We start from the raw sequence: 14320 nt of genomic DNA, 5'->3' as shown, positions 1-14320 counted from the left end.
CTGCTTCTCACATATGTAATGCATCCATGAAAACTCTTTTACCTGGAGTGCTTTTATTACAGATATATTTTGTTATAGCTCAAAAAGAGATAATAGCCTTGGTGTAGAAGTTATCCACCAAATTTCCTTGTGTTTGATTGTGCAGGAAGTCAGTCAGACCTTTCCAGACCTCAGATGATGCAATCAGAAACACTGCTGCCATCATAATTCAATAACACAATTTTTTGCTCAACTAGTGATGAAGAGATCATTTGATAATGATGAATGTTTATTAGCAAAATATTCAAACCTACTCTAAATTAGAATATATCTATTATTTTCAGGTCCAGGCTATTACCCTTGAGATTTTCCTGAATCACAAAATTCATCCTCGGATCCGAATGTTAGCTGCAGTGGTTTTGCTTGAAACCAAACCAGGTCTTCCAATAGTGATGACGTTAGCTGATGCTGTGCTGAAGGAACCTAGCTTGCAAGTGGCAAATTTCATCTACTCTCACCTGAGGGTCCTGGGTAGAAGCACAGCTCCAGATCTTCAAGTGATGTAAGGAAAATTTGCATCCTTCCTCAGTGATAAAGCTTGTTGCAAATTCTTTGAGGTGTTAATGTGCTCACTGAATTTTTTTCAGAGCTTCTGCCTGCAGGATGGCTATCAGAGTATTAAGTCATAAGTTTGACAGATCTGGGTATCAGTTCAGCAAGGTTTTCCGCTTCAGTATATTTAAAGGTAAGATTCAGAAGATTTTTGTAGATAAATATGCATAAATACATACACACACACACATATATATATATACATGTCAATTTGTGAGTAATAAATTAAAGTATAGTATGAGAACCCAGTTCTCCTAGCCAGCTGGTTAGCTGCATGTTGTTCCTCCATTTTCAGTTATGTTCAGAGAAAAAAAAAGTATATTAAAATCTCAGGGTCTGGTTTTGGAGGGTGTTTAGGTCTCTGTATGTTTTGCATTGTACACTTTCAGCATCAAATTACCGAAGGGCTTGTGGGGCTCTAACCCTGTATTTTCATTAGCCGGTGAGGCACATGCTGCAGTATCGAATGCTGTAGTCTCAGTGGTGCTTAACAATTTCATACTATTGTTCAGCACCAAACAAACAGAAGGGACCTAAATTACTGCTGAAGTGGATTAATTTCTGCCAGTGCTGAACATCTACTGCTCTTGCTGAATTCAGATGTGATGCTAAATACTCTTCACTCCAACAGTAGTGCCCAGTTAAACAGTAAACTCAGAAAACTCTCAGATGTAACAATTCATTGCAGCCATAAGCAGCTAACTTAGACATTATCTAAACCTTTTTCTTGCACCTTCCTACCAGAATCCTTTACTGGAATGAGCAGATATATGGGTAGGATTTGAAGCCTGATCAGTTACATTGATAGGAGTTGCACATAAAAATGTAGTCAGAGCGGGGAGGACCAGAATAGAAGACACTGCTTGCTGGACCAGATTGTTGCTGTTTCTGTTTTCCATGTATGTTCTTTTTCTCAGTAAAGATTTTCCTTAAGCAACTCTCCTATGTAAATGACCACGACAGCCTCAGTGATTTGGCGCATGTAGCTGGCATACTATGGAGCTTATATCTACAAACACAGTCTTTTTACACATGCTGTTTATCTAGAAAAGCCTGGATGTTGTTAGCACTTCTCACTCGCTGGTATTTCTAAGGATTCTTTCCAAAATAATCAATAGCAAAAGAGACTTTGAAACATCTGAAATCAACAGTGCTAAGTGTACAAGTACTTTTGCCTTATTTTTGGAGGGGAGAAGTGGTTTGAAAGTCTTTTATAGATCTTATTGTTGCCTTGCTGCATTTTATGGGTTTTACATCACCATTTAGTCTGCTCTGTAACAAAAGTAAATATAATACATGCCCCAATGATCACAGTAACATACAATACACGTTTGCTGCCTCAGAGATGGAGAGTGCTTAAAGAATAGTATGCCTGTGTGAACTTTAAAATTCATTCAGAAAGAGATACATTTTGTAGTAATACTCAGATATGTGTTTCTAGTTTTAGATAGCAATTTTCTCCTCCTGGTTTTCCTTTCAAAATGAAACTATCTGATTGTTTTACACCATAAGAAAGAAGGGTGCAGTCTGCATGAGGGTAGCTGTCTGAGGGCCATGTGAAATGGATTATTCTGTTCTGGATGTAGCCTGAAAATTCAGCACTTAACTAAATTGTTTTACTTCTTGGTGAAGACCAGCATCAGAAATATGGTTACCATGCCTAAGTAGTATTTAAATATCTCATCCTGAAGAAGAATAAGAGACAAGATTTTTTTTTCCCACATATGCTAATTTTATGCTTGTATAATTTAGTTAAATTAAGTCAATCCTCTTATTACACTGGTGTGGGAGGAGTACCCATCCTCCAGCTTTCTGATTTGATTTGTCACTGCTAGCTACAGGTGAAATCTAAGTCCATCCTGAAGGAGTTACCATAGTGACAACTGTAATGCAATACCTATTTCCTTGCTAAAAACAAAAATGTTCCCTCAGCATCACAGATCTTTTTTGTGCTAGGTGCTAAATTTTTAATGGCAGGCAATAATGTCAGTTGAATTTATCTTTTATCTGGAATCTGTCACATATGGCCATCACAAATAGTGCCTCATGTTCTGCACACTACTACTGAAATCAAAGGGATGACCCAAGTTCTGCTCAATATGAGGACCGAGAGAGTCTCACTCTTAATAAGCACAGACTTAATAGTGTTCATAGGTACACTTCTTTCTGTCATCATTGATTTTATTTTCTCGCTTCCTTGGGGCAAGACATTTAGACAGATATATGCAGGTGCCATATATATGCCAGATAGATGCAAGTTCTCACAGTGAACTGGCTACAGTGCCTCTTCTGACTGTCAGTAGGACTGGTAATTTTTTTCTTAGAGCATTAGCACTATGTCATATTACAGGTATGGACAATATCCTGACACTTTTCAAGTCAGTAAATTCTTCATAATCATTTATAAACAACGCTTCTTATTAAGTATTAGTAAGTACTATGAGATTTTTAATTAACAGTTTTCATGGGTTAGAACCAAAAGAAATATCTTTAAATTCACTAAAAGTACCATGCTTCCTTCTAGCATCCAATTCATGTGACACCTGGGTAACTGCATTCTCGCTGTCAGAGAAAAACTGATCTTCACATTACAAGTCTCAAGTCAGCTTGTTAGTAATGTCCCAGTGTGTTAATGCTAATTAGAAATCAAAATTAGTTCCAGTAATATATTACAAAACAACTCATCCATGAGGAGTAAACAAAGATCCCTGTTTTCATGCATGGATTCAGAAGAGGATGAGAAAATGTTGAGTCACAAGTGAGATATCTGAAACATAGAGAGTGTCACTACAGAAGTACTGTGAGACATTTGTGAATAAAGTAATGATCTTTAACTTCTGGTTAAATGATTCATGATAATTTAGGCATTTCTTTTCTTGAAAGAGGTCAGTGACTCACTCCTCCTCATAATGTTTGCAAATACATCTCCTGCAATTCAGTAATTTCTGTATTGGCATTGAAATTATTGGTCTGGATCTTCCACAGCTTTGTAATTATCTTGGCTGTGCTGGGTTTCCAAAGCTGATTTCTAGTGGCGCTGGGATTTAATCACTATATGGTGACAAGGTCTAATGTGGAGATAGAAGACTCCTGAAATATTACCCTGTCTTCCAACTAGTATGGGAAAATAGGAGAACTGGAATAAAGGCAGCACAACAGAGATGCCTACATATCATGTCAGCCTCCTTCCTATTGAAACCAAGGGAAACTCTGAAAAGCCTTGGAATTACTGTAACTCAGAAAACAGAACTGTAAAGACTTGTGCCAGATTGGGAATAACACATGACTGTGTTCTGCACTGGTCATCTGTATCTATGGTCATTACAGATGATAAACATAAAGTACAGAAAATAAATAGGCACAAATTTTAGTTATCCAACGCTCACACATAAGTTAACAATTACTTAAGTAGTGAATTTCATGTAAGGAGTTACAGCATTTGGAACTGAGTCATTTGAGAGACAAGTATACACCTCACCATCTGTACTTACCACTTCCTCCAAAGTATTAGCAAAGGGTGGCAAATCTGTTTGCATTTCTGATCCCCTTTGCCCTAAACAATATTTTCTAGATGTGTTTCATAAGCTGATGTTAGAGAATCTGACCACATGTAAATGATGTAGCCGAAGCAACTGGAAAAATATCATAATCATCATGCAGTGAGCAAAGGGCTTGTAATTTTGTCCATCAGTAGTTAAAAAAATGCAGATTATTCTGTCTGTGACAGCTTTATAATATTAGTTTTGTGTCTGGATTTCCTAGCTTTTCTTATATCAACACTGTATGTGTTCAATTATGCAATTAGTAAATTGATACAATCTGCACATTGTGACTTTACAAATGAACTGTGCTTTGTTTTACTGTGTATCTCTCTTCAGAGCAACTCATGAGTGGAGTCGCAGCTAAATACTTGGTACTGAATAATGCAGGTAGCTTAATTCCAACGATGGCAATATCCCAACTACGGACACATTTCCTTGGCAGAGTGGCTGATCCCTTAGAGGTAATTTGGTCTACCTGCAGGTTGCCCTCTCACCCCATCATGTAACTGGCATTTATATTTTACTTCTTCCCACAGGTGGGAGTAGCAATTGAAGGACTTCAGGAGATATTTGCTAAAAAAAGCTACTCTTCTAATGAGGACTGGGAAACAAAATATGACTTCAAAGAAATCCTGAAAACGGTAAATTCTCTAGGAAAAGAAAATTGTTAAGTATTACTTGCCCTAATATTATGAAGAAACAGATTTTCTTCTTCTCCTGATGCAGCTTTCTGACTGGAAGGCATTCTCCAGTGACAAGCCTTTTGCATCGGGATACCTGAAGATGTTTGGCCAAGAGCTGTTCTTTGGTGAACTTGATAAAAACACCATCCAAAATGCATTGCAGGTATCATTTTGAAAACACTACCACCAAGCATCAGAAGCTTAAAATACTGTGGCTTTCATACGTGGCCTCTCTTTTTTTCTATAACTTTTTAATTCAAGAGTGGGTTTTGTCTTTAGTATTAATCGAGGCAAACGAGGTCAAGCTTTGACCAGGATTAGCTATAATCATTGTTGGCAAACTTTTCCCAGAGGCATAGTTAATGACACAGATCATGATATTCAAGTTCTGCTTGTTTAGACAAATTGAACTCTGTAATTGCAGACATGGTATGGACCTGATGAAAACATCCGTTCCGTAAAAAGAATAATCAGTACCCTTCAAACTGGTGTAGGGAGACAGTGGACCAAGGCTTTCCTGGCTTCAGAGATTCGTCGTATTGTGCCCACATGTACTGGGTTCCCAGCAGAGACCAGCTTCTATTACTATTCTGTCACAAAAGTGGCAGGAAATGGTAATGTATTTCAAAACCTGAACAATGCAATCATACTTGTCAGGACTGGGTGGAATTCTTAACATCCTCTTGCTTTTTTTGCCATAGTTCAAGCGCAGATCACACCTTCTCCAAGGTCTGATTTCAGATTAACTGACTTACTAAATGCCAACATCAGGGTGCGATCCAAAGTGAGCCTGAGGTAAATATTTGCTATTTAAAAAAATACAAAAATAATATTTCCAAGAGCCAGGGGCCATAAAAAAGCAACAGCTGTTTGCTGTCTAAACTTAATGTTACTCTGATTCTACCTTTCCAGCACAGCTAAGAAGATAACCTTTGTAACGGGGATCAACACACACCTGATTCAGGCAGGGCTGGAAGCACAAAGCGAAGTGACTGCCTATGTACCTGTTAATGTTTTTGCTGCTGTTAATGTGAAAGAGAAAAACATCAAAATTGAAATTCCACCATGTAAAGATGAGACTAATGTAATTACTGCAAGGTAAGACTTGCTATCTTTCTATGTCGTTCCATGTCAAACAGAGCATTTGCTTAGGGATCTTGTCTTTGACTGACAGCTTGAGTAACTCGCAATGATTGGTGTTATTTATTTATTCTAAGTGAAGCAATATGTACAAAGGCTTTCCTTGAAAATATACATTACTTACTGTGGTCTTCACCTGAAAATCCTCTTTAGGATAATATCTCAGTTGTAGAGAACCATAAACTATTTGAAATGCAAATGGCATAACATTTCTATCCCAATACATATATTTGGACAAGAGACACTAGATAAGATATAAGCCACCTGAATCCTATCAGTTATAACAGAAAACCCATATATATTTGCATTTGAAGCCTTGAAGCATAGAGGATTTGGTGTTTCTTGTCTTTTTACCTTGTTTCCCTGTGGAGGCTGCTTGGTTTTCTTACCTGTTAGGTCTACTTGATTTGTTATCTTTGCACACAATTACAATACACTCTGGAAAACTGTTGTAGCCAGATGCCAAAGAAATGAAAACAGATGGAAATACAAGCACAAAGAGACAGAGGAAACAGAAAGAATATGCCCAAGGAATCAAAGCAGTAGACCAAAGCCTAGAAAGCCATCACACACACATGAAAAAATACTGAGAAGGACAAGCTGAAAACTCATCACAAAGGAAAAAATATCACCGATAACAGAAATCAGCTATTATACAATCCTCACAAATGCTAAGAAATTTCTGCTGTAGGAATGAAGCCTTTAAACTAAGCTCAGCTGCTTGATCTACCCACAATTAAAATTCATGGCTGCTGGCCTGCAGTAGCTGAACAGGTCTCCTCAGTTTAGCCATCAGTTAGGCTGGTTATCATTCTCTCTTGCCCTTCAATGGACACAGACCAACCTAGCCATCATTTGACATCACACCCTCCTCCCTTAGGTGATTCCTACACTTCATCAAATACGGTATTAATTTGATTCTCCATGTGAAGAAGGGAGTAAGATATTAATGAACTCAGAAGGATGCTGAAGCAAAATGAGAGTATTGGACACTCATAGGGAATTTAGAGCCTCAAGCAGAGTGATAAATGCTAGCAGAAGCCTCCCTGCAAATCAAAGAAATATTTTCCTCCCTTGTCTTAAGGAGAAATCAAATCAGACACAAAAAGGGTTAAATGCATTGCCAGAAAGCATAAAATGAGTTACTATCAGAGACAAGGGTTTACAGCAAAGGGCTCCCTGAGTTCCAGCCCAAGCGCTGCTCTAGCCCCTGCAGCGTTATCATTTATAAGGTGAAGTAGTCGCTCAGAAATAGCTCTATAATGCCAAGTGTATGAGAAAGGTAATACTCACTAGCTAACTTCTAGCACCATCAATTTTTCTCCAAAAAGCATTCTCGTTCACTGTTACAAAACTAATGGTCAGTGGAAACCACACAGAGCAATGAAACAGCAATGAGTACAATAACTAGAGAATGTAACACTGAACCACTTCACCAAGGAGGTCAAAGACCAAGCAAAATAAAATCTTAAAGGTATGAACAGAAACAAGCAGGCATGACATAGAGATAAATACATATATATATATATATATATGTGTGTGTGTGTGTGTGTGTGTGTATATATGTGGGTGTGTGTATATCTATACATATGTATTTCTCTATAGAATGGGTCAAAAATTTTAGTTTAATATAGACTTCCTCTTCCTTCCTCATCGATGCATCAAAGAATGAAGAGCCTATTGAATTGACTCTTTTAGAGAGATTCTGGCACCCTCCCTTGTTAGCTTTAAATTCCCCATTTAAAGAAATGGTTCAAGAAAACTATTGCTCTTTCATTTGTTTGTGAGCTCTGTTCAAAATATTTTAGTATTGGGCACTTTACCTAGATGGTCAGTGGGTTACCTTCTACCATGTCATTAAAGCTAGTCAGGATGCGATATTATTTTCCCCTTCATCTCTCACATCCAGATACAGGAAGCAAACAGTGTTCAATAGCATTAAATTCACTTACATCCTACACACTGTACAAGTTATAACCTGTCACAGCTGTGGGATTTGTATAAACTTTCAGAAGCAGAAGAAATATTCAGGTGAGCAATCACAGACTCTAAAGGAAAATAAAAAAGAAAACTTTGGTGATGGAGAAGTTGCATTCCAGATGCAAATCAGCACATTACAGACTTCATTTTATAGCAAAAATCAGAGGAAAAAAAAAAAAAGTAATCGTACCATGGAGAGAAAATATAGCATGTGATTCAATTTGGGCCTATCAAAGTTAAATTTAATTTAAAATAATAGTTGTTTTTAAGGTCCTTTTAACATAATTATTTAGTATACTACAGATGGCTACTTAAACATACTTTAAAATAAAATGTATAGAAAGAAGTAAAAATCAAATAAATTTCAGGGGAATTTAAAGCCCTGTGATTAAAGTATAAACATGGAGAATTGCCAGAGAATGCACTTTGCAAATGCATCACATACTCATAATGACAGGCTACTGAAGTATATACATAATCTTGAATAGAGCTTGCATCATAGAGCTTTTCTGACTGTTTCAACTGTAGGATAAGCAGAAATTTCTTCACATGGGCATCTTATCTATGAGATAAATTATGGAATTACGACACTGTGTGCAACATCTCCACAGTGTCTGTTGCAGAAAATAACAGAAGAGCCAGCAAACACTGTGAGCTGGCATGGCAGCATGGTGTGCCTGGGGACAGAGAAGGGAAATGGCTACTAACCTATGTCTCTGGTTTTATAACACCTTTGCACCAAGGTCAAAAGAACGATGCATAGGAAAGGCAGAATTTTCACTTCACCACGGCAGACAGACAGATGAAGGTCTGGTTGGAGGATTGTCTCTTGCTCTCTTTTATTTAGATTTTATATCATGCTGTGCTTTAAAACCCGAGGAAATAGTTTTTCACTGAGTTTTGGTTTTGTTCTTGTTTTAAACAGGCTTTGAGCACTTCTGTCACCATGTTAAGGATGTATGCAAGGCCACATTCACTGAAACATCAGCCAAACACAGCTGAATTGCTTGTCCCTTACCCCTGCAGTGAATTTGGCTTATACTATAGCACAGCTTCTTCTCTCATCCAAAAAAGTACACTAATACATATTGGAAAATCTCCTTTTTACTTTTTCTCCCTTATGTGGGATCAGAGAGAACAGATTCTTTCATACCATAGCTTTAGGCCTTCTTTGTGACTGTTTTTCTTGTTAAATCACCAGAGCTGGCTCTTGCAGCCTATTTTTACTGTGCTGTGTGATTCTGCAGACATTGACATGTGTCACCTGTGATGCAGCTACATTTGTCGGCTCTCTGTGCTCAACAGGGAAGAATCGATCCTCCACTTTCATTAGGTGACAGGAGTAGACTATTGGCTTTAAAAAAAAAATGGAAAAGAAACCCCAGGGCTTTCTGCTTGGAGACCCAGCCTGCAGTTCAGTGGTCATTTGAATTATTGAATGAGATTAAAATAAAAGCCATTACCTTTTTTTGTCCCTGTACCCAGATGAGCCATCTGAAATGCAAGTTGATTTGTATTTTCTTTTATCCCCTCAGCTTGTTAGGGAGAATATTTTATTTCAATTTCATTCTTCAAGGTTCTCCTATCACCCAGCATGGAGCGTTGCTGTCATGTCCTTATCTAAAAAAGAGAGAGAAAGATGGGAAAGAAAACAAAGCCCACAGGTGACATACGTTTTATTGAGGTGTTCCACATGAAGAGCAATTGTGTGCTTTACATTGCACACAGCACAGTAGGAGCCTTCAAGAGGAAGAGAAGGCTATCAGATGAATACAAATTCATCTTTCAAATAGGTTAGATTGGAATTGCTCAGGCTAGTACAGTGTGGACCATATTAAAATAGAGACCGTTTTGCAGACTGTCTTTCCATTCACTGTCACAAAGGCCACCTCTATTGGCAGACCACAAAAACCACAGGGCAAGCAGATCACTTTCATACTTGAGAAACAGCATGTGGGGAATTTTGAGATAGATGTTAGTGCTTCTAAATGCACAGAAGATCAGAACAGGAGACTTGAAATTTTAATCATATAATCCACAGTCAGGCTTCTAAGTAAGTGGGTTGTTCTTCAAGGTGTTAGGCATTTTAAAACACCATTAATTGCAATGCTTTTAGCCTGTACACATGCTTCTAAAAGCCTAACTGAGTGATCTGCCCCTGAGAAAGGTCCATGTCTTTATTCACTCTTAGCAGTCCTTGAAAATACAACAGGAAAGACACGGCATCTGTCAAGCAATTTGCAAAGTGTGGTATTTGTTGCAGAGTACATGCTACAAGGAATTGTTCAGGTCTTTTCCTCAGCAGTGCTTTATCGGTACAGGATTTGTCTAATGTTTATTCTGCAGATCTAAGACATTTGCCATTACAAGAAATATTGGGGATCTGGCTGCTAGTAAGAAGACTCCAGTTCTTGTACCTGAAGCAGTGCCTGACATAATGAAGATGTCTTTCGATTCCGATTCTGCATCTGGAGAGACTGATAACATCAGGGTAAATGATGTAGTGTCTGACTATTCATTTTGGGGTTTTTGATCACTGGGAGACTATTTCTGTTCTCCACAGGAAAATGCACAATTCGTCTCTGACCAATGTTGCTTCATTCAAAATAAGTCAAGTTCAATCTAATAACACAAATAGTCCTCTAGTAATGTTATTTTAAAATCTGGAGAGTGATGTACCAGGCTTGCAATACTCTTTCAAAAGCAGAAGCATTTTCTTCGGTAATTAATTTTGCACTGCCATCTACAGGAGAGGCCCACAATCCTTAAAATAGTTTGTAAATATTATGTAAGCATCACTTTCCTGGGGCAAACACAAATGTTCCATGAGGCGCTCCATTGCTTACCTTGTAGAGCCAAATTTAATGCTTATAAGTGTCCTGATTCAAAGATGGATGACAGTTTGTGTGTCAACTCAAATGATTTCCTGAGCTACATTTTTCTACAAAAGCCAGTACAGGCTTTCTATGATGGGCAGCATTGTGAAGGGATCACTGTGACAATTCACTCAGTGAAAGGCTGACAGAGGTGAGCAATACTCTGTCTTGTTCTGGTTTCATTGTGGTCCTGCAACTTTGAAGGGTTTTCAGGGAAAAAAAAGTAAAAAGAGATAAAGAGGATGAGTACAGTACTTGCCTATGGAGAAGTCAATTGGCAAACATAACATCAGTGAGAGCAATGTCCAATATCCTAGAACAAGGAGTGTTCTCCTGCTTTCTGGCTGTGTGTATTGCCCTACCTAAAGACTCAGCACTCTACAGTTATTCTGAAATGAACAGCAACTGCATAACAGCACTAACTGGAGCAATTTCCAGTGTCATTAGTGGGGGGGGGGGGGGGGAAATACCAGCATTAAAGTTACCGTTTCTCAGTGTTGTTCATACAACATTTTGAATCTTGTGACACATGATAAACTGAGTAAAAAGAATTAATTGCAAAGCTGTATTAGATGTGAAACGAAAGCTTATGATTATATGTCTTTAGCTATTTGCTCTGTTTTCATTTCATGGAGTTGATTCTAATTTTAATGAATTCTAATTTGTTCCTCTGCAAGCATTGCTTAGCATATATAAATAGTTTTGAGTGGAAATTTCTGACATCTGATATGCTTTGACTGGTACAGTCTCACATTCATGTTAAGTCAACTGAGACAGAATTTTCATGGACATAGAAAAGGGTTCTGTTGTTTGCCCCAATCAAAAATCAAAGGAAAGAACTCCAGTCAGTCTAGAGCACATTCAGATGTATCAAGAACTTGTCTAATACTCTAGGAAAACAAAATTAAATATTTATAATTAATCTGTGATATAATTTTCCATTCTTATAGCCTGAAGCTCTTTTTACATGAGATAGCCTAATCAAGTCATTCAGTTTCTAATTTTGCCCAACTGAAAATCAAGCTGTTCTGTGTTATGGCCTTGCTGTGTTAAATAAACTGGTTAATTCCTGATGATGATAACTGTAAAAGAGTACTCAGAATATTCAAGTATCCCTTGCTGTTGTTCAGTTTAACTTGACACATGTCTTATCTAATAGGACAGACAGTCTGCAGAAGATATTTCAGCAGGAGATTCCTTTCCCTTTGGACACTTCTCTTCCCCCAGAAAGCCATACATTCAGTCCGTGTGCTCCAATTCAAGCACATTTGGGGTTCAAGTGTGCATTGAGAAGAAAAGTGTACATGCAGCATTTATCAAAAACGTGCCTCTCTATTACTTTGTTGGAGAGCACAGCTTTAGAGTGAGCTTCAAGCCAGGTAAATACTACTGTGCACAATGAAAAAGAGAAAGTGATGGGTGGGTGGGTAGAGGGGGTGTATATCCATATATATATTTGTATATGTACGTACGTATCTTTGTATCTTAAGTACAACTAAGAATACCTCCCAGTTTTACCAGTACTGCCAGCAGACTGCTCGTAGTAGGAATGCATTTCTCCCCCCACTTGTCTGAGCAGCAATTTCCCAGCTCTGCCAGCAATGCCACCCAGCATGGCTAGCATCAAGCAGAGCTGATCTGTGCCTGCAGAGTGTGTCTGATGTATCCTAAATCACTGGATTTGGGATGCAAGCACAGAGCAATTGGTCATGGGCAGCAGATCCAATGCAGTGTCCTGTAGCTACAAACACCCAGCCTCTTAAAGGCAATCATGGATTAACCCTGCCAGAATCTAATCCTTAATGTCTTAATCCATGATCACAAGAAGTAAAAACACAGCAGGCCATTGAATCTAGGTCTCCTCGGTATCAAACTAATGACCTAACCATTGGGCTGTTCTTTACAGTTGAGCCTCCTCCTTTCTGATGCCTAATTCACTATCCCACAGTGTTATGTAGTTAAACAATTCAGTTCAGTTGACTTTAAATACACTATCATTCTGTGTACTGACTTGTTATCATGCTAGTAATTTAACATGTGCTGTGCCAGAATGTGTTTTAAGTATTGCAGAAACGTTTTAACAAAGTTGCTTAGTATCATATGTAATGAGCTTTCATATTTTTATTTGGGGAGGAATGGCTAAATAAATTATAGCAAATTTTGATTTATTCTATTATTCAATTGCTAATACTGAAACTAATACTAATTATTGTGCAATTTCAGTTTACACAGAGGCACCTATTGAAAAAATACAAGTCACAGTTCAGGCAGGAGACCAAGCTCCTACAAAATTGGTACGTTTAGTGGCATTTGAAGATCCAAAGGCAGAAACATCTTCCAGCAAAGAAGTAATTAGAAAAGTGAAGAAAATCCTCGATGATACAGATGACCAGGTACTTCTGTAAAAATCAACTTCTAGATTTGTGGGAGACATTACAGAAATCTTAGTTTCTTTTACTAAGTATCTTTATTTGTCATGATGGTATATAAAATATAAGACAAAAAAATACAGGCTTTTGGGTGCACAAGGCTTTTGGCATGTCTTTTCAGTGCACAAGGCTTTTGGCATGACAGGAAAAAGCAGGTTGGTTGTATTTCTGAAAATCTCTTGTTAGACACAAAATAGCTGCTGTGTGCCCAAAAGGCAGTCTGTTCTTTCCAGTTACTGCAACTAGCAAAAAGTTATGATGCCTATCTACACAACTTGCCCTGAGATAGCCACAGCTACAGCACTGTCATTATCAACATTAGTTTTGTGTAGCTGTAGGATGAACAATGCTCATTACCACCAAAGGGTTTGGTGTATCACTCTACTTGTGCGTGGTTTTCACACATTATTATAAATCTTGTCTTCTAAAGCAGCAGGAAGATTCATAGCTCTCTGTATCTGGTTTTACTTGCAACCTTCTGCAGAAACACAGAAATTAATTTTGGTTTTCAAATGGTATCTTTGACTAGGGGACAAGAAAATCCAGAAGTTCATCATCAAGTGCCAGCAGCACCAGTGGAAGTAGTGAGAGTACAACGAATAGCTCCTCCAGCAGCAACTCTGACAACACATCACCACAAGGAGACACCCAGATAAATCTGAAAGCAAGGCAATCCAAAGCCAAAGAAAAGAAATTCTATCCCTTTGGGGACAGTGGCAGTAGCAGCAGCAGTAGCAGCGGCAGTAGCAGCAGTAGTGACAGCAGTAGCAGCAGTAGCAGCAGTAGCAAAAGCAGTAGCAGCAAAAGCAGCAGTAGCAGCAGTAGCAAAAGCAGTAGTAGCAGTAGCAAAAGCAGTAGTAGCAGTAGCAAAAGCAGCAGCAGTAGCCGCAAAAGCAGCGGTAGCAGCAGTAGCAGCAGCAGCAAAAGCAGTAGTAGCAGTAGCAAAAGCAGTAGTAGCAGTAGCAAAAGCAGCAGCAGTAGCAGCAAAAGCAGCAGCAGTAGCAGCAAAAGCAGTAGCAGCAAAAGCAGCAGCAGTAGCAGTAGCAAAAGCAGCAGCAGTAGCAAAAGCAGTAGCAGCA

At 38.3% G+C, this 14320-nt stretch overlaps 1 protein-coding gene across 1 annotated transcript in view; it reads left to right on the top strand.

Annotated features, from left to right (window-relative positions):
- The window catches only part of LOC135177886 (vitellogenin-1-like), a 43134-nt gene that overhangs the window by 15872 nt on the left and 12942 nt on the right, over nt 1-14320 (top strand). Inside the window, exons 12-23 of the mRNA XM_064148309.1 lie at nt 324-541; nt 627-724; nt 4470-4594; nt 4670-4774; nt 4860-4979; nt 5241-5430; nt 5518-5611; nt 5729-5914; nt 10283-10427; nt 11972-12191; nt 13036-13205; nt 13771-14215. Of these exons, the coding sequence (XP_064004379.1) occupies nt 324-541; nt 627-724; nt 4470-4594; nt 4670-4774; nt 4860-4979; nt 5241-5430; nt 5518-5611; nt 5729-5914; nt 10283-10427; nt 11972-12191; nt 13036-13205; nt 13771-14215 (2116 nt within the window). The remainder of the gene's footprint in view (nt 1-323; nt 542-626; nt 725-4469; nt 4595-4669; nt 4775-4859; nt 4980-5240; nt 5431-5517; nt 5612-5728; nt 5915-10282; nt 10428-11971; nt 12192-13035; nt 13206-13770; nt 14216-14320) is intronic.

This window comes from Pogoniulus pusillus, chromosome 8, assembly GCF_015220805.1.
Source record: "Pogoniulus pusillus isolate bPogPus1 chromosome 8, bPogPus1.pri, whole genome shotgun sequence".
Classification (NCBI taxonomy): domain Eukaryota; kingdom Metazoa; phylum Chordata; class Aves; order Piciformes; family Lybiidae; genus Pogoniulus; species Pogoniulus pusillus.
This window is presented reverse-complemented; position numbering and strand designations above follow the sequence as displayed.